At 40.3% G+C, this 26,889-nt stretch overlaps 1 protein-coding gene and 1 non-coding gene across 2 annotated transcripts; both read left to right on the top strand.

Annotated features, from left to right (window-relative positions):
* Positions 1-931: 931 nt before the first annotated feature.
* On the top strand, positions 932-22,609 carry LOC123666934. Its single transcript, XM_045600947.1, has 14 exons — positions 932-1,092; positions 2,507-2,666; positions 2,995-4,442; positions 5,466-5,584; positions 6,647-6,780; positions 9,090-9,197; positions 10,637-10,754; positions 11,501-11,639; positions 12,092-12,251; positions 13,192-13,294; positions 13,726-13,845; positions 15,660-15,871; positions 17,204-18,606; positions 22,468-22,609. Exons 1-14 carry the CDS (start codon positions 932-934, stop codon positions 22,607-22,609), a joined length of 4,527 nt encoding a protein of 1,508 aa, XP_045456903.1.
* On the top strand, positions 8,819-8,900 carry Trnal-aag. The gene has a single exon. It is a non-coding gene; the product is annotated as a tRNA-Leu (tRNA).
* Positions 22,610-26,889: the final 4,280 nt, after the last annotated feature.

Here is a 26,889-nt window from a genome sequence, read left to right as displayed (position 1 = left end):
ATGGGATCCCAGATAAATCGAGGGAAAATCTCGAAAATCCGCAATAACTTTTTACTGGGTGTACCGATTTTGATAATTTTTAATTTAATCGAAAGCTGATATTTATCATGTGGTCACATATAAATTTTATCGAGATCTGATAACTACTTTTTGAGTAATCTTTGATAACGCGTAGTTGCTTGACTATTTTTTCGTCGATCTATGTTGTATTACTTGTCGATGTAATTGAAGTCGGTTTTTTTTCGTTTGTGAGCAAACACAATTATTAATTAGGCTTTCACTCGCGGCTTCGTATAATGGTTATTGGCAGGTACATTAAAAAATACTAGAAATACAAGTGCGAATAATTCGGACTAAATAAGTATAATAATTATCACTTTACAAAATCACAATTTTTTTTTAAACAAAAGCAATAACAAATTTTTTAGTTATTGAAATGTCGTATTCAAAAATAATAATTATCTGTACTCCCGATATTCGTATCTTAATAGTTTTTATGTGTTTAAAATGATAAATTGATAATTGTTTTTTAGTGAAATAAATAGTAAATGGAGAATTTTGTAATTTAAAACTTTTGTGCGCGATAATATTTTGAGTCGACGTCGAACTGTCAACCGCTGTCAACCAATAGCACACCGGCAAGCATGCGACACCTGATAAACACTCCCGTCCCCCTACCCGTACCACCAAATAGACCGATAAATCGCTTCTGCGCAGCTTCAAGGCCAGCGTTCTTTTTACATGACGCGAACTATATCTGTGGTTATTATCTTGTTGTTGACAAATGACAAGTACGCTTATAACGGTTAAACTGAATTTGAAACTTTTAATATTTAATCTACTCTATGATTTAAAATTTTAAAATTATCTTTAAAACTAGTGTGTTATTGACTTCATTTTTAAATGAAATTTAATAATTTTTACAATAACAATGGAAGGAAATAACTTTGTCACGAAACTAAAAGCAAATGGTGGAAGTAGTGATGACTACGATCTAGCTAAACGTTATTTAGAGTATAATGAAATACTGAAGAAATTATCAACAAAGGACAAGAGCTCATTGTCACTGAACGTACTGTGTATGTTGTGCAGGTGAATAAAATATTTTGTTACTGTAATTAACTAATTAGTATCAATAATTTTTAAATGCTTTTACTCTACATCGTACGTTTATTTTGCAATATCTATACCTCGTTATTAGTCTGAAAGCTATCACAGTTTTGAGTTGATTGTCGTAAATACATCGTTATCTAAACTGTGTTTCCTTTGATTATATTTCATTAAAAAAAAAAAAAAAAAAGAAATTAAAATCTATTTAAATAAAAATGAATGTTGCTAAGCGCAAAACTCGAGAATGGCTCGACTACTTCGGCTAATTTATTTTTTTGTATTTTCCTTATGGCCCATGGAAGATTTTAATACAAAAAAAAAAAAAACAAATTAAAAATATATATAATTTTTACTAAGTATTAACTTTTGATAGAATGAAGTTAGTCTAGGCAGCTAGTAATTGATGAAAATTAATTCATAAAAAAACATTCATTAGCGTCTTTTAGTTCGCTTGGAAAAAGATAATAGATATTCTTAAACTATTGATTGAAAATTTTAAATGTAACTGGTTTGAATTATGAGAATTCTGCGTACTATCTGAGCTGTAATATTCTCTTCTTATTTTGAGTTTATTACTTCATAAATTAGTACCTTTGCTGGTCTCTTAGGCTTCAATGTCTAAGTTCAGCCATATTACATTCCATTTGCACAAATTTCACACAGAAAATGCTGAAGTGATCGTAATAAAGCTAAGTACGTACATTGTTTGAGAATAACAGACGCTACTTTTTGTCCTAACTAAATCAAAATTAAATATAACTTTATTATTCAGATACACTTCAAAAGCACCTTTAAATAGTCATCTTCCAAATAAAAATTTTAGTTATTGTCGAAAGCAAAGCTTACACCATTACAGAATGTAGATTCTTAATTGAAGAACCGGCAAGAAATTCCAGCTACTTTTAAAAAAAAGTAAAGTAGGTTTTGCTACAAAGTTGGTAATATCTTGCATGTTTGGAGATTAAAAGGACAAGATGTTAAGTTCCTCGTCCACCATTGCAAAGGGAGGATCCTTCGATCAGACGGGTGTTGTGTTTGGTTGGCTACCGCCACGGTTGTTGTTGGGTTCTTGTATATATACTCAATTGATCTGATAACTTTGATATCACGATGTAGGATACGTCAGTTTTCTCTAGTTTATATGTTGTGAGATAGATGCCGCCACACGTGAAATACAGCATCACTAAGTCTTATCATTTATATAATCATGCATTGAATAATAAGTTTTAGATATTAATTTAAAAAAATAAGTTATTTTATTTATTTTTACTACAAACTTTAAATAATTCTTAACGCCTATTAAATTTAAAATAATAAATTATAAGTTATGGATTCACATAAAAGAAATATACAATAAAAATATTTTCAATAATCTCTATTATAATTATTTTTACAGGAATTTGGAGAAAGTACTGTCATGGAAAGAAAGAATCAACGACAAGGATCTCCTGAAACTGGGTATAGAGTGTGTGAGGCACACGCGGACTCTGGAAGGTCCGGAGCAAGTTAAGACATTGGCATGTGTATATCATTTACATAAATACGTCACTAAACAGGTAATTCTATTCCCTTGAATATTAGAGCTTATTACAGCATCAAAAGAAAAATGTTATTTATCATTCACATAGAAAGACGCACGATTTGATCCAATACTGGACATAAGACTTTTTTTTTAATGTTACTAGGTCGGCAAACAAGCTTATAGACGTCTGCAACACCAGAAACATTGCAAGCTTGTTGCCGACCCTACTCCTAATCCCCCAGGAGCTCTGGTCACCTTACTCAACAACACTGCTTGAAAGTAGTTTTATTTAGCTGTGATCTTCTGTAAGGAGATACTTCCCAGTCGGGCTCAGTAAAATATATTTCTCGTTTTTATTTCAGAACACCCCAATACCTCCAGAGCTCATCTTGAAACTATCCTTCATGCCATTCGAATATGAAAACGATAAGCTGCTCAAAGATTACTGCAAAACTTTCTGGAGTATACTATCAGACAGACTCTCGTACATTGAGAAACTGAAAACTAAACGTATGCCAGTCACAAAATTATTATCAAAACTGTTAGACGACCTCGGTAAAGTGATAAAAGTATATGACACAGTCCAATTTGCTACCAATTTACTGTGGTTTCTTGTCAAGAAACTAAATTACATCTACACTGATATATCACCGAAGGAACTGAATGAGGCGTTTGGGAAAATATTTGATTTTCTATCGAAGAAAGATTTAAAGCAGTTTAAAAGTTTATCAGACAAAGATCTAATGGATTATTACGTAAAATTGAACGATATCCTATATATTGTTACTGATAACGCCGTGCAGATTGATTGCAAAGACTCCGTATTGGATACGGTGACAAGAATTTGTATATCGATGGTCGGACATAGATCTGATATGTTCCATTGCATGCAAACGTTCTTCTTAAACTCATTCTGTTGTATTTTTAAAGAGAAAATCGATACTAATTTAGTGGATAACACGTTTAATAATCTTCTGGTGTCCTGTGAAATGACAGAAAAATTAGGTTACGGTAACGTAATAAGTGCAATGTATCCTTACATAAGTCAATCATTAAGACTATTCATAGAAAAATATTGTAATAAAAATATTTTCACGGACAACTCAATTGATAATTCCTTAAAACTAATATCGATATTATTAAAAAAGTTAAAAAACACAAATCAGTTACTGAAATGTGAGAATTGCAGCGTTAAAACTGGATTACACGATGCTCTACGCTTATCGTTTCAAATCAAACATTTCATAACGATATCGACCGACCAGAAAATTGATATCAACAATTTTCTACCGACATATTACGGATTAGTCGAACAACAATATACAATAATAAATGAATTAAAAGAAATGGGATGCGAGAATACAGACAAGTGCTTCAGAAAGTTACAAACGGACGTACACAACATTGCAATTATATTGAACAAGGCACAGTGTTACGGATATTCAATAAAATTATTCGATGTTTATATTAAAAATGAGATAATTAACGTCAAAGGCGAAGAAGAACTTTATAACATAAGCCGTGCCTTGTATAACAAAAGTATATGTGAGTTAGATTCCAAACTGTACGAAGATTCGTTGAGGAGTGCATATCTCAGCCTAACATTTGCTCTACCAGAGAGTCTAAGTTCGGAGAAACATATGGGCTTAGTTATGGATGTAAAGTCGAAAGCTCTGAACAGTGCGAGCGAAGACGGTGAAATTGTGAATGACTACTTGCAAAGGATGACTATATTGGATGTTTGTAAGTTATTGTACGATGGTGATTTGTATGGAGATTTGAAGTCGTTCATGAAGAAATTGAAATTTAGGTAAGTTTACATAGAAAATACTTTACTTAATAATATATGTATACTTATAAAGCGGTCACAGCACTGGCTGTTGCGCTGGCGGTCGCGGGTTAGGTCCCTACTAAAGACACAGGCCGAAGACGGGCAGCAGCGTCTTCGGTGCGACAAAGCCAGCCCTGCGGTCACCAACCCGTCTGCCCAGCGTGGTGACTATGGGCAACACACATGAGTTCACGTTATTTTTGGCGTTAACTTGTGGAGGCCTATGTCCAGCAGTGGACTGTATAGGCTGTAATGAATGAATGACAGACAAATATTTGTATTGTGTATTGTGTGTTTGCGGACCCCCAACACAGGAGAAAACCCTACTGAGGCCTGTTGAGTGTGAACCATTTATTAATAATAGTTAAAATTAAATAATTAATATTATTAGTGCAAACTTGTCTGGCTTTTTGCGATCTCGTTGTCATCTCCTATTTTTTGTGTTATCTTTTACTGTTTGTTTCCCAAATACAAACAAATAAAAAGTGAAGCAACCACCGATTCGGAATGTAGATTCTGCAGAGAAGAATCAGCAAGAAACTCCGCAGTTACTCTTTTGAATCATAAACTGTGTTTTAGTACAAAATTAGTAATATCTTGCACAAAATGCAGCGTCATAAGTCCACACATCTTTCATTTTGTAAGCCTGCAACGAATAATACACTTTAGGTATAAATTTCTTTTTAATATATAATATATACGACTTTTATTCAACCTTCATAAACTACTATTAGGGTTCATTCAAGTATTACGTAAACACCGAGGGGGTGGGGGTCTTTTTTCATTATTTTTCATGACATGGGGGTCTAGACGGCGGTTATGTCTGCAATTTTTTTTTATTTCTGAATAGACAAAAAATATAAATACCAATGTTTACGTAAGCATAGGGGGGAGAGGGGAGGGTTTGGCTGAGTTTCACTAACAAGGGGGTGGAGGGGGTTTACTAAAATTCTGCTTATTTAATACTTGAATGACCCAATAATCATTTATCACTAATTTCAGCGAGCTCCTGAAACACGAGTTCTTAATGTACGTGAAGCTGTGGCCATCAATAGCACCAATATCAGCCGTCTGGAACTCCCTGAACGAATTAGTTAATGAAAGACATACTTGGGTTGAAAGTGAGTGCTAATATAACTAAAATATTTATTTAAATACATTTTTTACGCTTCAGCCTGTAATATTCCACTCCTGGGCATAGGCCTCTTTCTCCATGTAGGAGAAGGATCAGAGCTTAATCCACCACGCTGCTCCAATGCGGGTTGGCGGATAAATACATCTTTAAAAACTCTAAAACTTAAATAAAGATGTCGCGTCCTATTCATACTGGTACAGTAAATGCTGGTATACTGTTATACCTCCTATCACAAACACAATCCCATCCTACTAATAGACTAGTCCGTTGGCGCAGTTTGTAGTGCCCTGCTTTCTGTTCGGCGGGTTGCGGGCTCGATTCCCGCCTGAGATGGCTGTAATATTTGTATTCCTATTTATATATATTATGTATTATTTCTATGTATATTTATCAAAAAAAAAAAAAATTGTTATAGCCTATAAAAATTGTTATACCTATAACACAAGCATTAAGTTGCTTACTTTAGGAACAGACGACTGTGTGTGCTATAGATTATAAATGCGAAAGTTCACACAAAAGCTAATGGACCGATTTTAATTAAACTTGGTACTTAGATAGCTGGGTATCTAGAATAACACATAGGCTACTTTTTATTCTGACACTTCCACGTGATCGGAAATCAAGCTGGCGAAAACGCGTGGCGCAGCTAGTATTACATTTTTTTTATACCACTAGGCCGACAAACAAGTGAACACCAGACGCATCGCGAGCGCGTCGCCGACCCAATCCCCAAACCCCCAGGAGCTCTGGTCACCTTACTCACCAACAGGAACACAATACTGCTTGAAAGCAGTATTATTTATCTGTGGTCTTCTGTAAGGTCGACGTACTACCCCAGTCGGGCTACATATAAACAGCTAGAGCGCTGTAAGGCGTCACACATCGTCACTGCCATTATTTCACATGACTTCACTCCCCACGTTTTCATACCGCACGCTTTAAGGAGTTAACTCCAAAAAATTAAGTTTCTAAGTTTTATTTTTCCAATAAAATTTGGTCTCCAGATGTAATTTAGAAGATTTCTAACTGTACCTAATTTATTTTTTAGTGGAAAATAAAGAAAAATTAAAATGGACGCTGTTCGATGTAGTATTGGCGACTCCTGGAACGGTCAGGACGATACACGACGACGGTTTCAGCGTAATTATCCAGGAATTGCTGGAAAACTTTGAGAAGACTCAAGTAAGTCTCTATATACGCTTCAGTCTGTAATATCCCACTGCTGGGCATAGGCCTTTCTCATGTAGGAGAAGGATGAGAACTTAATCCACCACGCTGCTCCAATGCGGGTTGGCGAACCCGCAACCGCCAGAAACCAGTGCTGTGACCATTGCGCCAACGCATCTGTATAATAAATAAAAATTATTCCTTGAAATGTAGTCATTGTTCTGACAAAATTTGTATTAAAGAAAAATAGATACGAAAAAATGTATTTATATTTTTAGTATATTTAAATAATAAAAGTGTGTGTGCGCATTTCACACACGACAGAAGTGAAACTTCTGAAAGGTCGTAGGAAGGTAGGCTGTAGCGATTTGGTCTATCGACGATGATAACGGCCTCGTTGAAAAGGTCGTAAGCGCCATTTGTATTCTATCTCTTTCTTACACGTTTGTGTTTCTTTCTATATCGTGACGAATTTTCGTTTCATCGAGTTTCAAATCACAGCGATTATGAAGAAGAGATGTTGTTTGCGCTTACATGAATATGAATAATTGATTTAATTACTGCTAGAGATTATTTCGACCTCCATTTTGTTGGCTTCGATTTTCTCTTTCAAGTAAAGTGACGCCTGGGCAGGAACGGTGTTACCAGTTGTAAAAAACTAATTTCCTGTGTTGCAACTTTGTATAATAAAACTTTTAATTTAAAATATGTATAATAAAATCTTTATATTAGTGACAGCCTAAACAGATGTGTTTCTACACACAAATCCTACATACAAATATATGCAATCGAATTTCTCTTTTTAATCATTTTAAACATTAGAAATTGTTGTTAATTAATTTTGGAGACAAAATGTCTGTCATAGGCATAAATCAGTTGCGGATTTACAGATTTCCCGTACAGTCAGTCGTGGATCCAGGTCTCAAAAAGGCCGGTGTCACAGCGACCCAAAAACGGCCAAGTTGCGATTATTATTATTTGTTTTTTTTTTTATATCACTAGTTCGGCCAACAAGCGTACGGCTCACCTGATGGTAAGCGATTACCGTAGCTTGTAGACGCCTGCAACACCAGAAGCATCGCAAGCGCGACGCTGACCCAATCCCCAATCCCCCCAGGAGCTCTGGTCACCTTACTCACCAACAGGAACACAATACTGCTTGAAAACAGTATTATTTAGCTGTGCTCTTCTGTAAGGTCGAGGTACTACCCCAGTCGGGCTGCTCCATATTTTGAGCAGGAAATTCCTGCTGTGCCCTACCTCAGTTAAAATTAAAAAATTACAGATTATTCCGGCTGATCTTTTTTTTAGGCCGCCCATTCCGTTTATTTATTTATTCATTTATTCATTCATAAAGGTACTTCAACGACTTATTCACTATTAACAATACAGGGCTTAAATATTCGTAATAATAAGTTTATGGTGAACTTGTCACTTACAGAAGTACACAACACTTACAAAAAAGAACTTTGTTCTATCGTTACATCAATAAAATATTAACAAACAAATCCAACACCAAAAAAACAGCAAGACTACTTAATTAGAATATCTTAAAAATGTAGTCAACGAGTGCATTGCAAAAGTTCGAATAAAAAATAAAAATAAAATACCAAAGATAACAAAAAATTGAAAACAATAAAATGAGACACACGTAGAATTAACAATTACAACTGTTCCAAATTGTTCAAGAACCAGTCAATTCCATAATTCCATAATATCGAGTCAAAGGAAAATATTTTTCTGCTGACGTTGTGGGCGTGGCCCTGGTCATTCATTTTCTGGATCTATATTATAACGCTTCAAAAAAAAGTATCCTCGCCCCTCCCGGGAATTTGCAACCCTAGGGTTCAGCCTACTTAGCCTATTGGTAAACCTGCATCTGGCATAAACTAATGAAATCCATGACACAACAACTGGTACATTTTTTAAATATTTTTACGAAACGATAGTTTTCATTTAATTCGAAGACGAAAGGTAGTCTGTATATAATATAGCCTATGTTATTTGTGGGTAGTTCTCGAATGGTAAAGATATTTCTATGTGATGGACATTAGGTAGCGTGGCCGAGCGGTCTAAGGCGCTGGTTTAAGGCACCAGTCTCTTCGGAGGCGTGGGTTCGAATCCCACCGCTGCCATTTTTTTTTTGACAAATTTTATGTATAAGAAAAAAATTTAAAATATAATTTTTATTTTCATAAGGGAGATATAAGTTACTAAAGAGAGAGTTACGTTTCGTTTTTAGTTTAGTTGTGTGGTCTAAAGTACGCTCGTCTTTTTTTTTATAATTTTAAATTTTAATAGATTTTATAATTTTTCATTTACAGCCAAGAACAGTTGAGGAGAAAATAGTGAACTGTACTCTACTGTTCGTTCAAGCCGAATACGATATAGCGGATGCGAGTCGGAAGCATGGCTGGAAGAATTCTGAGCATGTATGTAGTTTCATTTATTAATTGTATCTAGAAGTTAGGGGCCGGTTACACCAGTTTATCACTTCATCACATCATCACTTCAGCCTATTGCAGTCCACTGCTGGACATAGGCCTCCCCAAGTTCGCGCCAGACATCCCGGTCTTCCGCAATCCTCATCCAGCCTACACCGGCAACGACCATCGGTCCTGCGACACAGATGACCAGCCCACTGCCACTTCAACTTGCTAATTCTGGGGGCTATGTCCACCACCACCACCACCGGTTGTGGATAGTTTATCCTGTACATAAGTTAAGCTTGTTTATTTCGGCTAAAAAGGTATTATACCTCCAGGCGTGAGTTAAGCTCGCTACGTCGCTGATCGACTTGTTTTTGATGGTTTCGCCTGTACTATTGCATTCTTTATGTGTGTTTTAAAAGAAATTTGAACGCCAATAAAATTATATCTTATTTAAATTACTGTTAAGTTACCGTACACGATTTTTTTTTTGCTTTTATGTTTGTGTGTCAAGATCACATGAACTTGGAGCGTCTTAGTTAGATCATTATAATTATTTATATTTATTGAAGTACAACTTCTCTACGCACGTTTGACTTGGGGAGTAAGCTGGTGAATGCGTAACGAGAGCGTTACGAAAAGTGTGCAAGAATGCAGTTAGTTGGATTAAAACTTTAGTTTTCGTATTGATAAAAACGTACAAAATTAGTTCGCTCTGCTTATCTATACTAATATTATAAAGAGGAAAGGTTTTGTAGCGACATCTATCGAGTAGCATACAAACTAGAGAAAACTGACGTATCCTACATCGCGCTATCAAAGTTATCAAAGTGATTGAGTATATATACCAGAACCCGACAACAACCGTCGGGCGGTAGCCCACCAGACACAACATCCGTCTGGTTGGAGGATCCTCCCTTTGCGATGGTGAATGAAGAACTTAACAACCTATACCATCGCATCCACCAAAATTTGTTTGTTTGTTTGTATTTAATAGGCTCTAAAACTACTAAACCGATTTGAAAAATTCTTTAACTGTTGGGAAGCTACACTATTTGCGGGTGACATAGGCTATTTTATATTATCAAAAAAAAAAAAAAAAAATGAGTTGAAAAAATAAAAATGAGTTGAAAAAAAATGAAATTTTTGTTACATCCGTGCAATGTCGGGGCGGAATGCTAGTATTTAATATCGTTTAATATCGTCGGAAGTAGAACTTCTATAGTTGCACCTACAAAAATATACTAAACGGACTTCTCTCTGTATTCATTAACTTATATCTCTCTCTCAACTTCCGTTCGCCTCGCCCGATCACACTTTTCGTAACACTCGTCACGCATTCACCAGCTCACTCCCCAAGTCAAGCTTGCGTAAAGAAGTTTTACTTCGAAAATTGTCATATAAGTTACATAATAGTTTCTAATATACAACGTGACAAACAGACAGTGGACCCGGATCAAGCGGAAGTAACTCGAACCCTGGAACAAGAACATCGCGCCGTCTCTCTCGCACTGAGGGCGACTCACGAACTGACTGCTATTTTACCGACTTTGAAGACCGGTGAGTTATCTGTTGACTTTGCTTGTAGAGATTTATTGTGATATTTTATTTAATCATAGTAATAGATGTGGCTTCTGGATTTTTGGGGGTTTGAGCGAGGAACAGGTTGTTGAGTTCGTCGTCCGCCATCGCAAAGGGGGAATCCTCCGACCAGACGGGTGTTGTGTCTGGTGGGCTAAGGCCCCGACGGTTGTTTTCGGGTTCTTGTATATATACTCAATCGCTCTGAAAACTTTAATAGCGCGATGTAGGATACGTCAGTTCTTAGTTACGTAGTTCGTATGTCGCGCGATAGATGTCGCCACAGATTTGTTCAAAAAACTGTTCGCAAATAAAAGGGTAGGGAGGGGGATAGCGTTTCTACGGAGTTGAGTTATCCCAAATAATGTAAATTGAAATCTTTTTTTTTTTTAATTTTTATGTCACTAGGTCGGCAAACAAGCGTGCTGCTCACCTGATGGTAAGCGATTACCGTAGCTTATAGACGCCTGCAACACCAGAATTGCCGACCCAATCCCCCCCCACCCCCCCCCCCCCCCAGAAGCTCTGGTCACCTTGCTCACCAACAGGAACACAATACTGCTTGAAAACAGTATTATTTAGCTGTGATCTTCTGTAAGGTCGAGGTACTACCCCAGTCGGGCTGCTCCATATTTTGAGCAGGAAATTTCCCGCTGTGGCCCTACCTCAGCTAAGTTATTTGATAAGAAACACAATTATGTCATATTGTTAAAAATGCCTTTTAGTGAAACCGTCGCCTCTAATCAACAACGCTCTACTAATGTATCAAGTGTCTGTTCAACATTTACTGGTGATGCATCGAACTTTATACGGCCTACAGTTGGCGTATATATGTTGCCACCTCGCCGATATAGTCGGCGACAAGTAAGTCGTTTTGTTGTATTTTATTTTCGTTTATATTAAATAAAATTAATAATAAATTTATTCAAATAGGCTTCTAAAGCCAAAATAAGAAGTAAAAATTTATAATATCATTCGGCCGTTAGCTATGTTCCAGTCATCAAGTTGCCTACATAGGAACACCTGTGTGTATGTTAAAGATATTTAAAAAGAGGGGATGGGGGTTGATTGCAATAAAATTTAGCGTAACGTACTTTTTAGTCGGCTCTTGACACATTACGACTTGACGGCTATCCCGTTGGCACAGTTTGTAGTGGCCTTTCTGTTCCGTGGGTTGCGGGTTCGATTCCCGCCTGAGTCGGGTGTAATGTTTGTATTTAGATATGTGTTGTTTCTATGTATATTTATTAAAAAAAATAGTTTTAATAGTCATCTGTTACCCGTAACACAAGCATTAAGTTGTATAATTTTTACAGGGAGGCATATGTTCGAAACGCGGGCTTACTCGCCTACCACTCAAGTACGAGACGCAAGGAAATCGACGAAATGATATCAAAGTGTACGAAGTATTTAAAGGATTTGCTGAAGAATAAAAACAGCTTAGACTTGGCGTTGGGTTACATGTGTGAGGTTGCGGTGAGTTGTTTGTATAGGCTGTATTATGTACAGCGGATATATATTTATTTAAAGAAAAGATAATACATTTACTACAAAGACAGAAAAAAAACATACGGATCGCCTGATGGTAAGCGGTTACCGTAGCTTATGAATGCCTTCAACACCAGAACCCTACACCAAATTCCCTCCCCCCAAGAGCTCTGGTCACCTTACTCACTACAGAAACATTTGACGGGAACTGCTTGAGGGCAGTATTATTTAGCTGTGATGTTCTGTAAGGTCAAGGTCCCAGTCGGGCTACTCCAGGCCTTGAACAGGATCTGTTGTGTTATCATCATTTCAGCCTATCGCAGTCCACTGCTGGAAATAGGCCTCTATAAGTTTGTGCCAAAAATGGCGTGAACTCATGTGTGTTGCATAGTCACCACGCGGCGTAGGCGGGTTGGTGATCTGCTGTGTACTTGACTATATATGGGTTGATCGTAGAGGGTTGAAAATTTAGGGTTGTATGTATTTTTCAACGCCAAATCATAATAAAATAAAAAATAAATAATTTATCTAAAAATTAAAAATAAAATTTTAGGGGGGGACTACCCTTAACATTTAGGGGGATGAAAAGTAGATATTGTTCGATTTTCAGACCTACCCAATATGCACACAAACTTTTTTAGTTTTACTACAAACACCGCAACACGAGAATTTTATAATGTGTGTAAATTTTGTGTCACGATGTATGTGGGCGATAAACTCCGAAACTACTGAACCAATTATCATCAAATTTTGTAAGCATCTGTAATTTGGTCCAACTTGGAAGATAGAGTAGTTTTTATCTTACCCGGTAGGTGGCGCTGCTATCGGTATGTAAGCAATCAAATTCGGTAGCTGTTCTCCGGGCAGGACAATTTCTGCCGGTTCCGCTAGTAAATAATAAAATTCATTTAAATTTATATGATTTTAGATATACTACACGAAAATTGGTTCAATCAGCATCGCAGCCAAGTTGGTACAAACGGCACAAATATACATGCTTCGAATTGCCGAGGAAGGCGCCGATGTTAACTGTAAGTTATGACGACGATCTAGCCTGTAATATCCCACTGCTGGGCATATCTTTCTCTATGTAGGAGAAGCGTTGGAGCTTAATCCACCACGCTGCTCCAATGTGGGTTGTCGGATATATTCCCTACTATGAGTAACGATCGCTATCAGATGTACATGATAACAACTAGGAGCCACGGCTTAGTGTGCTCTCTGAGGCACGGTGGGGAGACCCACGGGGACAGACATGCAAACTGGAAAGGAATATTTGTATAAATATTCATCCCAAGCGGAAATCGAATCCGCAATATATACCTATATAGTTTTACTATATCTTGATAATAATTGATTAATACAGAAAAAAGTAATTTGTAAAATGACGGTACGAAAGTCCTTTGAAGCCTATTTTTTTATTTTAATTTTTGTTGCTAATTATTTTTATATATAATTCCAGTGCAACTATCACAAGGTCGTCTGATTGAAGCCCAGGCCGCCCTCTGTCCAGATTCAGGCTGGTCACCGCTGTGTGTTGTCAATGTCTTACAGCGGCACTATTTGGTCTCTCCTAGTACTTGTGAGTACACTTTTTTTATTAATACTTCTTGTAATACAAACATACACGATAATCTGGTCCTACGGTAAGTAACTTAATTTTTGTGTTATAGGTAACACTTGATAACACTTTGTTGATAAATATATCTAGAAATAATATCTTTATATATATATTTCTTGTGTGCGTGTGTATGTCACTGAACTCTTAGACGGCTGGACGGATTATGATGAAATTTTTTGTGTGAGTTCAAGGGGATTCGAGGATGGTTTAGATTCACAATTTGGTCCACTGGAAAATGTTTATTGAACTAATTTTTCAACTAGTTGTTAATTTTGGAATGTTTTATATTGGATCCGGTAGACTGCGCTACCGTCGCAGCATCAAATATTAAATATTATTTTAATTTCAGTTTGTCCCGACAGTTTGTGCTGCGATCAAATTGAGAAAAATATTTGAAATTTTATGTTATGGCAAAACAACGTTTGCGGGGTCAGCTAGTATATAAATGAATTTACAAATTTTTTCTCTTTCTTATGAAATTTATGTGAACGGAGGAGTATGAAATTTCGCACACTTATAGTTTATATAAAGAAGGAGTGCAGAATGCTAATACTTATTTTAAAATTATGCACAAAAAATACATTAAGTCAATAATTATGATAGAGAAAAACAAGATTAGACACAGTAGTAGAAATAAATACAACTATAACATCTAGACAGGTAGGAATAGAATCCACTACCTTTGGAGCAGATTTTAATAATAATAATAATAATAAATAATTTTATTACACTCAGTAACATATAACAATTACATAAGAATAAAGTTTAGAGGGAAAAAATGATTACATATGCAACGGGTGGTTTTATCACTAGATATAGTTCGCGTCATGTAAAAAGAACGCTGGCCTTGAAGCTGCGCAGAAGCGATTTATCGGTCTATTTGGTGGTACGGGGTGGGGGGGCGGGAGTGTTTATCACTGTCGCATGCTTGCCGGTGTGCTATTGGTTGACAGCGGTTGACAGTTCGACGTCGACTCAAAGTACTATCGCGCACAAAAGTTTTAAATTACGAAATAGTTTTACATAGGGAAGTGAGAAAAATTATTTATAACATACTAGCTGACCCGGCAAACGTTGTCTGCCGCTAAACGCTATTTAAAAATAGGGGTTGATGGTAGAGGGTTAAAAATTTAGGGTTGTATGTATTTTTTAATGTTGTATCATAAAAAAATAGAAAATAAAAATTTTTGTCTAAAAAAATAAAAAATTTAGGGGTGGACTACTCCTAACATTTAGGGGGATGAAAAATAGATGTTGGCCGATTCTCATAGATACCGGATAAGCACAAAAAATTTCATCAAAATCGGTCAAGCCGTTTCAGAGGAGTATGGCAGCGAAAACTGTGACACGAGAATTTTATATATTAGATAATTCACGCTTTCAGTATAGTGATCTCTTCCAGACTACCTGCAATTATTTTAATTAGTGAAGTGTTAACTGAGGTAGGGCATAGCAGGAATTTCCTGCTCAAAATATGGAGCAGTCTGACTGGGGAAGTACCTCGACCTTACAGAAGATCACAGCAAAATAATACTGTTTTCAAGCAGTATTGTGTTCCTGTTGGCGAGTAAGGTGACCAGAGCTCCTGGGGGATTGGGGATTGGGTCGGCAACGCGCTTGCGATGCTTCTGGTGTTGCAGGCGTCTATAAGCTGCGGTAGTCGCTTACTATCAGGTGAGCCGTACGCTTGTTTGCCGACCTAGTGACATAAAAAAAAAGACGAATTAAAGGTGTTTTTGAAGCCTGTTTGAGTGAATTTGTGGTTGCCGTTACAGCGGGGCGCTGGGCCGAGCGCCGCGAGCGAGCGCTGAGCGTCCGCGCCCGCAGCGCTGCCGCAGCGCTGCGGGCGGTGCGGGGCGCGCGGTCGCTGCGGCTGTGGCGGCGCGCGGCGGCCGCTGCGGCTGCGGCGCTGCAGCGCTGCGGGGCGCTGGCCGCCGCAGCGCTGTCCGCCGCGGCCGTCAGCGCGCACAGCGCTGACGAGGCGCGGGTACGTCTGCTGTGACTTTTTGTTTATTTTACTGCATTTGCGTCCAATTATACCATAATATTTTTATTATAGAAGAATATTAGTTACAGAATAAAAATAATCATCGTCATAAGTAACGAAATTTTTTCTTTCGGTTTTTAATAAAGAAATAATAATTGGGAGTCAACATGATAATTTTTTTTTAAGTCACTAGGTCGGCAATCAAGCGTCCGGCTCACCTGATGGTAAGCGATGACCGTAGCTTATAGACGCCTGCGACACCAGAAGCATCGCAAGCGCGTTGCCGACCCGATCCCCAATCCCTCAGCTCTGGTCGCCTTGCTCACCAACAGGAACACAATACTGCTTGAAAGCAGTGTTATTACGTCACGTCTTGTGGGGAAACGCGGGCTTAGAACACACGACTGGATTAAAGACTTCTTAAGCTCCATCTGACATTGACATAATATTTCCCTCTTAACTACCATTCGCCTCGCCCGATCACACTTTTCGTAACGCTCTCGTAACGAATTCACCTACTTCACGTATCGAGCGTGAGCGTAAAGAAAGTTTTGCAATATTTCTTCCCCAAAAAATAAAGCAGTAAAACACAGTAACTGCCTTTTTTACGTAATCACGGCAGCGGAGTATAACAATCTATACAGATAAATGAATGTTTGTCTGTATGTCCTTTATAAGATCGTAAACTATACATTTTATCATGTCATGATCAAAATACACATGTAAAACAAAAATATATACAAAATTCTCTGCATAAGCCCACAAAGGTTTCTAAATTAGTATGACCAAAAACAAAGCGTAACAACGCGCGCAAGATACAGCTAGTTTATAATAAAATAAATTACAAACATACAATTATCACAATAATATTCTGTAACTGCTATAAGAAGGACATGTTGAACTGTTAACTGCAGTCATTCGAATGGAAAAGCCTGTAAGTTTTGTAGATCTCGTTAGAACGAATCCCTTAAATGTCATTATAGCCCTGCTTACGCACTCATTGGACGGTTTATACGTAACTACCTTGCCAGAGTATCTCATACATTAAGACTAAATAAAACCCCTAATTTGACCGCAGTTATCAAATACTATATATATATCTTATATATAAAATTCTCGTGTCACAATATTATTAGATTTTTATGAAATTTTTGGTACATATCGGGTAGGTCTAAAAATCGGCCTACACCTATTTCTCATACCCTTGAGTTATGAGATTAAGGGGATTAATAGCATATATGGCAAAACAACCTTTTGCGGGGTCAGCTAGTATTAAATAAAATGGAAAAAGATACAAACAAAAAATTCACCAAAAAAATAATTATTTTACAGATAAAAATCGATAACCGCGTCAAATACATTCTTGGCCTTCGATCTTCAAGCGACATACCCTCAGATCCCGCGCAGGCGCCGAAAATCGAACAATTTACCCCAAAGCAGACAAACCTAGAGTCCGTGTTGGACTCCATGTTCAAGAAAACCCAAATCAGTCCATCGGTACCCTGTATCACAGTCCCCGCTTTCCAAATACCGGATTTCCTGGAACACGCACAAACATGCACATGTTACGCATGTGACATACCCGAATGCACGATTATTGCATGTTTCATATCTTACCTCGAAGCTTCTGTGTACTATCGAGCGAAGGAGTTCGATATCGCGGGGAATTACTTTAGTGGCGCGTCGAAAGTTTTCGGTTTAGCTGAAGCTAAGTTAAATAGTATTTTTCATAGATATAAGAAGAAATTTAATGAAGCAGTTGTGGATATGGCGAAAACGTTTGTGGATAATTATCTAAACGAGGTGAATTTAGAGTTTCTGGTCGAGCAAGCGTATTTTGAACTGTCCAGAAAAGAATTCGAGAGAGCCGATGAGACGGTGATAAGTATACACGAAGTTTGGTCTGAAGTCGGTAAAGTTGATATGTACTTACAGAACGAAATAGTTAATCTGATGATAGCGTCAGCGCAGTTGAGAAAAACTGCGAAACCTAAAGACTTGGGTATTGAAAACGATTTTGAAAATCTTAAATTGAGTCCTGTAATGCCAACCGAGCAACAAAAAACGCCGGAAATAAAAACCGCCATACCAAAAATCGATACGGGAATAATAGTAAGCGATGAAGAGATACCAAAGAAGCGTAAGGTTATCAAACTAATCTTCGAAGAACCTAATCAGGAGGATAATGTGGAAAATATCAAAAATAAAACGAAAACCCAATTTAAAATACCAGAGCCGGTGACTGCGAAACCTGCTCTCGAGAAAATCACGCCTAGGCCGTCTAGATCTAGACCGGAAACGACGCCTAGATCGACCCGGTCGAAACCGGATATAGTAATCCAGCAACCGTCCATCGATGTACCGGTTACCCCTAAATCGGAGGAAACTTGTGAGTTTTTCACTCCGTGCCAATCGACGCCCGCAGAACATTTCTTCACTCCAATGACCTCAATCAAAACCTACTCAAGGAGGGTAGTAAAAAATTTAGAATCTGAATTCTCTACGCCCGCGAAAGAATCGTCTGAAATTAAAACTCGTAGGGCCAAAGTCGAATCGGGTTCGATTAAGGGTATTAAGGACAAAAGGACTTTGAGGAGGGCGACTAGTCCTGGCAAATTATTAGAAGAAAAATCGGCAAGACCCGGCAAATTAGTTGAAGAAAAATCGAAGGGAAAACTTGTGGAAGAAAAGCCAACAAGGTCTCGACGATTGAGGCAACCTATTTTGACTGATAAGTAAAGGACTAAACAAATTGGGGTGCTGTTTATATGCGTGGAGTTTTCAAAAGTGCAGTCTCATAATGTGCATTTTGATGGTCCCAAGTCTAGTGTTATAAGTACTACCTGGTACATGTACAGCGTAGAAATAATTATTAATAATATTTTTATTCTGAAATCCACTATTTCTTTCTTTTTTACAATATGAAAACGATTTTTTCTATTTTGTAACTAAGAATAATGGGCTACTCATACAAAATTCCCGTTTTTAACTCTTTATGTTTATCTTTGGTTAAGAGGATAGTTTTTTTTTGGGCTTAAGCGAAATTCGAACTATCCTGTATTAAGCGTTGTCAGAATTAATTTAATTTTTATTTCTAAGAATTTTAAAATTATTATAAACTGGTAGGATATTAAATCTAATATTGGCAGACAACAAACTAGGGTGATTATTTTGGTACTTTACTTTCTTGACCTAGTCTAACTTTCTAACCTTGGAATTGTACTAAATTATTCTCTTAGTGATATTGGAAACACTAATTTTTACTGTATACTAAACGATGTCGACCGTAGGCCGTAAAATATCATGCTATGACTCGGAAACAGGTGCTGAACAGAGCATAAGCACGGATAAGTTTCTAATTGGTTTTGAATACTCTATTTGCCCGCTCGGTCGGGTAATACGAATTAATATTTTTCTAAATATATTTTAATAATACTGATGTACGTTTATTATGTGTAGTTATGTCTTTGACGTATGTTAAACGAACTGTGTTTACTATGAAATAAATATATTTGAAATTATATATATTGGTTTTATTTTGACAGCAGGCAACAGCAAATATGCGATAAGCGAGATGTCTAAGTAAAGTGAAATGTACGAAATGTTATCTATGTATATAACAATGATTGTTTGTCTGTATGTCCGTTATAGAATCGTAAACTATGCATTTGATCATGTCATGATCTTCAGCAAAGTTTTGTGCATTAGCCCAAAAAAGGTTTCTGAGTTGGTACGACTAAAAAAGAAAATAATTGTGTTTGCTCGCAAACGAAAAAAAAACCGACTTCAATTACATCGACGAGTAGTATCGTAGTAACAACGTAGCAACGTAGATCGACGAAAAAATAGTCAAGTAACTGTGCGTTATCAAACATTACTCAAAAAGTAGTTATCAGATTTCAATAAAATTTATATGTGACCACATGACAAACATCAGCTTTCGATTAAATTAAAAATTATTAAAATCGGTACACCCAGTAAAAAGTTATTGCGGATTTTCAAGAAGTTCCCTCGATTTCTCTGGGATCCCATCATCAGATCCTGGTTTCCTTATCATGGTACTAAACTAGGGATATCTTCTTTCCAACAAAAAAAGAATTATCAAAATCGGTATTCCCAGTAAAAAGTTATTGCGGATTTTCAAGAATTTCCATCAATTTCTCTGGGATCCCATCATCACATCCTGGTTTCCTTATCATGGTACTAAACTTGGAATATCTCCTTTCCAACAAAAAAGAATTATCAAAATCGGTACATCCAGTAGAAAGTTATGTGGTATAAATACAACGTAGGTCGACGAAAAAAGCGTCAAGTAAAAACGCATTATTAGATATAGCTCGAAAAGTAGTTGTTAGATCTCAAATAAATTTAAATGGGACCAATTGGCACACACCACCTTTCGATTAAAAGAAAATTTGTCGAAATCGCTCAACCCAGTCAAAAGTTCTGATGTAACATACATAAAAAAAAACAGTCGAATTGAGAACCTCCTCCTTTTTTCGAAGTCGGTTAAAAAAAAAGCGTAGCAAAGCACGCGGGTACAGCTAGTATTGGTATAAACGAAGTACTCGCTTTTGTCTGTAACAAAATAGATGTTATGGATGAGGACAGTATTTGTGGAATATGAAGTGTGAGTGCTTATTCACCCAGTGAAATTACGACAGTGAAGGAAATAAAAATGGATGTCTTAGCATCAGATTTATCGGGAAAAAATTTTGAAAAATTTTGGAGGGATACAAATAAATATTAGACCCAGGATCCCCGTTAGCGTAGGGGGTATTGTATTGTATTGTAGTGGGCTCGGTTTTCCGCATTTAGACGCAAAAGTGGTCCATTATGCGTGAAAAATGGGCCGACTAGTTCAGCCAGCCCAGCTCCTTCCAGAAGCTCAGAAGCCTCCTGGGGCGTTCACAGGCTTCTCGGAGCGTCCTTATTTCCTTAAGGATGGTAGCCCGGTGTGCGGCCACTCCCTCGCATTCCAGGATTACGTGGGCGGCTGTTTCTTCAGCAGCCAGACAGCCCCTGCAAAGAGGGCTGTCTGTTGCATTCATGATGAATAGTTGGTGATTGAGTGCCATGTGGCCGGTAATCGTGCCAACAACTATTCTGATGTCCAAGCGGTTGAGACTGAGTAGTCGGCACGCTAGGTGCGGTGATACTTCCGTGAGTACCAATTTGGACTGTCTACAGCCGGTTTGGTTTGCCCAAAGGGCATTGTGATTTGCACGTGTACGTTGCCTTACCCACGAGCGCAGTTGTCCAAATGGTAGCGGCAATAAGATGGTTGGGCCGGCAACCGTTGTATTGGACCCCTGTCTTGCAAGCTCGTCGGCAGCATCGTTTCCGCGCGATCCACTATGTCCTTTTATCCACTGGAGGATTACTTCATTATGTGAGGCTAATACTTCCAGGGTTTGATGACATTCGTATATAAGACTAGAGTTAGTCGAATTGCTCTCTAGTGCTTTAAATACGGCCATGCTGTCCGACAGAATACGGATATTGCAATCCCTAATGCCTTTTGACAGGACGGCGGTGGCTGCATGGGTTATCGCAACACACTCACATTGAAAGATGGAGCTGTGTTGGCCCAGCGTTAGTGATAAGTTGATATTGAGGTCTTGTGAGTACACTCCGGCACCGGTGCCAGACCCCATTTTGGAGCCATCCGTGTAGATGCGGACCTCGCGTATGCCGGATTGGTCTCTTTCAGCCTCAAACGGTTGTATATGGTACTTTCTTTCGAAAATATATTGTTTGGGAATCCTATCACAAGGAGCAGCAAGTAGTGGCTCATAGCTCACAAGGTTGCTCCAAAGTCTATTGTGTGGACCCTCCTGGTTGCACCACAAGCCCAAGTGTTTCAGCCTGATAGCTGACATAGCCGCCTCCTGTTGTATGAACAAGTCAAGCGGTGCCAGGTCAAGCATAACCTCAAGAGCTGCTGTGGGGGCGGTACGCATACAGCCAGTGATTGCAGAGCATGCTATTCTCTGAAACCGCTGGAGTTTGTTTTTAACGGTTGTAAGTTCTGTTCTCTGCCACCAGATTACCGCACCGTAGGTGATTATAGGCCTGACAATAGTTTTGTAAAGCCATAGAGAAATTTTAGGTGATATGCCCCAGCTTTTGCCGAGGAGCCTTTTGCATTGGCAGAGGATTATGCTGGCTTTGTTGATTTTTGAGTCTAAATGCCTGTTCCAAAGAAGCTTACTATCTAGGATTACTCCAAGATATTTGACCTCCTTGGTTAGGGCAAGACTGGTGCCAAATAATTTAGGGAGTTTAAGGTTCCCTAAATTCCGTTTATTTGTGAACATCACAAGTTCCGTCTTTTGCGGGGTTCACTGTTAGTTCGTGGTCCGTACACCACTGTTCAACGACTTTTAATGCGGCCCTCATTTGGTCGCAGACTGTCCTCTCAGATGGCCCACTGATGAGTACAGTTAAGTCGTCTGCATAGCCCACTGTGAGAAATCTGCGGTCGTTGAGCAAGGTGATCAGTTCGTCGATCACTATGTTCCACAGAAGTGGGGAAAGGACCCCCCCCTGCGGACACCCCCTCGCTACAACGCCTCTAGTTATTTCATTCACAGTGAATTGGATAGCCCTGTACTTCAGCATGCTGTCAATCCACCCGGCAATCGTGTTATTGACTCCATGCTTGGTCAGGGCACGGCTTATGCTGGTGAACTTAGTTTTGTCAAAGGCCCCTTCAATATCAATAAAGGCGCCTAAGGTTGATATTTTGTGATGGAGATTGCCCTCTATATAGGATATAACCTTATGTAGGGCAGAGTCCGTTGATTTGCCCATTGAGTAGGCATGTTGGTTGGGATTTAGGGGTTACTCAACCAGAGTTGTGCTCCTCAGCTCCCGATCTATTAGCCTTTCCAAAACTTTCAATAGAAAGGAGGTAAGGCTAATAGGTCTGAATGATTTTGGTTGTGAGTAGTCTCCTTTGCCGGGTTTAGGTATGAAGACTACCTTAACTTCCCTCCATAACTTTGGAGTGTAGCAGTAAGCTAAGCAACTCCTATATATGGAGACAAGGTGGTCGATAAGTTTCCTATCACTCCATCTTAGCAGACCTGGAAACACCTTATCCAGTCCTGCCGACTTGTATGGTAAGAAACTGTTGATGGCCCATATTACTTTGTCATGTGTGACAATTTTCTTGGCGGTGATCCAGTCCACCATTACAGGTGTCTTCTTTGGTTCTTCCTCCCACGCCGCAATTCTTTCGATTTGGCATCCTGGGAAGTGTGTAGTTATTAACAGTTCTGAGGTTTCCAGATCCGTTTTGGTGTATGTTCCATCCGGTTTTTTCAGGTTACCCAGGTTGTGCACCGGTTCGCTGCACAATATATTCTTAACTCTGTTCGCCTGATTGTTCGTTTCTATGTTGGTACAAAAGCGCCTCCAGCACTCCTTCTTCCTTATTCTGATGCGCCTTTTGTAGTGATATTGGGCCTGCTTGTAGGCATCCCAGTGGTGTTCTAGACGAGTATTCTTTGCTCTGTTGAACAACTTCCTCACCCTGCGTCGTAGTTTTTCGAGCTCCGGTCCCCACCAGTGCCCTTTGCAAAACTGCCGCGCTCTAGGTGTTGAAAGTGGGCATGTTTGTTCGAAGCTGGTGATTAGGCAGTCAGTTATCTGGTTGATATGATTATCAATGTCCTCCGTGCCTTCATGGTTATTGGGTAGTTCGACACCTTTGAGTTTCTCCGCTGTCAGAAGCTATACCTGCCGCGGTCCATCTTCCGAGGGTTACGGCGGGGTGTAGGTGACGTCAGCGTGACTTCTAGGTTGTATTTGAACCACCGGTGATCAGAGCACGACACGTCGTCAGACACATGCCAATCTGAAATATATTCGGACACATGCTCTGTCGCCAGAGTTAGATCAATGATGGTTTGGGATCTCGAAGTTACAAAAGTTGGTTCCGATCCTCTATTAATAACATTAAGCTTAGTTGCGAGTAAAAAAGAAACAAAATCCTCAACTCGCTGGTTGTTGTCCTTGCTGCCCCATAGCGCATGGTGCGCATTGGAGTCAGCGGATATGATGAGCTCCAGACCCTGGCGCTCGCAGTACTCAGCAAGCGCGGCCAGCTCCGGAGTGGGGATGTCAGCATCGCCCGGCAAGTAGGCGGATGCCATCACCACATCAGGCAGGCTTGAAGAGGGTTCCTTTTGGAGCCTAACGGTTGTAAGATCTCTGCTGCAGAACTCGGTTATTAAGGTGATGTTCACGTCCCTGTGTGCATAGATACAAGTGCGTGGGTGGTATACGTTGTTATTTAGAAGTAACTTACCTCCAATGTTGCTTAGACCGCAGATTCTCCCGTTCCTGATCCACGGCTCCTGGATCAGGGCCACGGTCTTCGTTTTTCCCTCCAGCAATCTGCGTAGGTTAGCCGTCGCAGTCTGGCTATGCTGGAGGTTAATTTGGGTGATTTTTAGTTGGTTTCTAGGTGGAGCTGGCAGCGCCAACATCGCTGGATAGGATGGCGTCGTCAAGATCACCTGGCTCATCCTTGGAGAGATCACCCAGATCAAATTGGGGACCCACCTCAGACGAGCCGGTGTAGACGACAGGCTCCTTACTGGAGCCCGGCTGTCCCTCCACCATATTGTTATTCGCACTGCCTAGGTCACTAGGGACCTTCTCGTCCGCGCCGAGATTCGGCAGTGTAGTAGTGCGGTCATCGTGGAAGCGAGCGTAGATATTACCAAACTTGTAGTAAATTCTACGCTCGCCTTCTCTCAGCTTTTCCACGTCATCCTCCGGGATGCCAAGGAGGAGATACATCGTCGCCTTCTCCTCCGTTGGCACCGCATTGTAAAGCGCCCAGTTGGAGACGCGGAACTGCGGGTTCTGGCACATGATCCGCAGGCGGATCTTATCCAGAGTATCCTCCGGTTCCACCTGCGGGATCAACAGCCCTACTTTGACGCGCCGCGGGATCTCAGACTGCTTTCTTACAACCAGTCTGGTTCCCGCGCGTGGTGACGAGATCCTCCCTATGGAGCGGCGAAGCCATTGTAGGGCAAAATCGTCCCTGCACCACATCTTAAGGGTGCCCTCACTATGGAAGGCTTTCCCCCTAAACTGCGGTGCAGCGACGGGTGTTGCGGAAGTGGTGGGCGAGAATATTTCCTCGTCCATCACCCCCTGCAACTGCCTCTCAATTGCCTCAGCCTGCTCTTTGGAGAGGTCGTGGTAGGGTTCCATCATAATCGCGACGCAGTAGTCGTTAGACTTTAACGCGTCAGCGTATTTGATGGAGCCGATGGTATGGGTAGGCTTGCGACGCTTGCCACTACCCTGGGGGGTGAAGGAGTCATCCGGTCGGTCCCGCTTCGCGGGTTTCGACCGTCTTGGATGCTCCCCGTGGCTCACCTTCGTCGCGTTCTTGTTTCGGCGTCTGGCTCGTTTGGTTCTGGAGGCGCAGGCAGCGGCAGTTGCCACAACCTCCGAGGGTGCCCCCACAGGTGCAGCTGGCCCGGCTTCGCCAGGGACCTGCGCAACACTGACAGGGGCAGCGTGGGTCCTTTCGTTCCCTTCGGCAGCTTCAAGCGGCCTACTTCCGTCATCAGTCGGGCGTCGCGTTCGCCGCGCCTCCGCACGGGCTACAGCCCGCTTCCCCTTGCGAGCCGACACCTGGTCACGTTTTTTGACCTCTCTTCTCTTAACAGTCACCAGGTTCCAGCAAGACTCGTCCTGCCAGGGTTGGGTGGCTGTCGGCATTGCTGCCTTCAGAGAAGTGAGGTCAATAGTGCTTGTACTTGCCTCACTCAGGTGCTGCACCTGAGGTGCAGCCAGTAGCTGGGTTGGCGCAGCACTCAGGTTGTGAGCCCGAGGTGCAGCCGGTTCGATTGTTGGCGCAACACTCAGGTTATGAGCCTGAGGTGCAGCCGGTTGGTTGGTGGTAGGCGCTCCAGCAGGGTTGTTCGCCCCGGTGCGGCCTTGGTGTTGAGTTTTTTATTTTTATTTTTATTAGCCATGAAGCGTGGTATAAAGTTCATCCTTCGAGCCCTCAAGTGGGGACGCTGTTAGCGCCAGAAGTCACCTCAGGATATAGAGCCCCATCCCGCTAGGAAGCAGGCCGAGCTGGGCGAGATGATCTCCACCGTCCCACCCGTCGTCCACCCCCAACGGGACAGAGCTCTCGCCTGACGGCCCTCTGACGGGACGTCGCAGCCGATTGACCGGAGGTGGCTAGTCCCCAGCCTCCCGTGTCAGGAGAAATCCAGACCAAAGTGGAGTGTTGCCTAGGAGACGTACAACAGCCGACGCTCTTTCGGCTCAGCCACCAGGATTCCTTCATCCCCCCTTACGGGTCCCCGCGCACGGCACAAACACGCAGGTGGTCAATTAAGGCCAACCTTCGCTTACTGTTGCGAGGGAAGGTCCGCAGGAACTTGACCACACCATCCCTGCAGAAGTGTTATGTTTGAACCTTGTTGTGGGTGTCTATTGTGTCTAGAAAGTGTGTAGGTGCATGTTTAGTATGTACGCTCTTGCGCGTGTGGGGGCCTGAGGGAGTGTATCTGTGTAGTATGAATGTGGTGTTCTAGGTGAGTATGCTATATGTGTGTGTGTGTTACGGGAGTGCCCGCGCCAGCACTGCCCACGGTTGCTTGCGCAGGCACTCTTGGTTTGTTATTCATTTAGCACCACCCAGGGGGCACGTGTAGGGGCAAGTGGTTAGGTAGTACCTACGGACGCGAATAACTTTACCCCCCAAGCGTAGGGGGTAAACATAATCTAAATGATATTGCGAATGTTTGCAAAGAACATTTCACGGTGACATCACTCTTAGACTCTGCATCGGGTAGCAATAGTGACATTTTGTCTGGGAAATCTGTTTTTGGCCAAAGATCTGTTTTAAATTATTGCTAAAGTGGCGAAGGGAAGTTCTCCTGGGCATGATGGCCTAAGTATAGAACATTTTAATTATGCCGGCGAGCATCTGCCTCGTATACCTACTTGCGGTGCTTTTTAATTTTAGT

The sequence above is a fragment of the Melitaea cinxia genome, chromosome 27 (genome assembly GCF_905220565.1).
Source record: "Melitaea cinxia chromosome 27, ilMelCinx1.1, whole genome shotgun sequence".
Taxonomy (NCBI): Eukaryota; Metazoa; Arthropoda; class Insecta; order Lepidoptera; family Nymphalidae; genus Melitaea; species Melitaea cinxia.
This window is presented reverse-complemented; position numbering and strand designations above follow the sequence as displayed.

Excerpts from the sequence above, each read along its gene's own strand:
- LOC123666934 (XM_045600947.1), top strand. The coding sequence starts at position 932 with ATGGAAGGAAATAACTTTGTCACGAAACTAAAAGCAAATGGTGGAAGT. Across the intron at positions 4,443-5,465 it reads ATGAAGAAATTGAAATTTAG|CGAGCTCCTGAAACACGAGT; the intron begins GTAAGTTTACAT and ends CACTAATTTCAG. Across the intron at positions 13,295-13,725 it reads GGAAGGCGCCGATGTTAACT|TGCAACTATCACAAGGTCGT; the intron begins GTAAGTTATGAC and ends ATATAATTCCAG.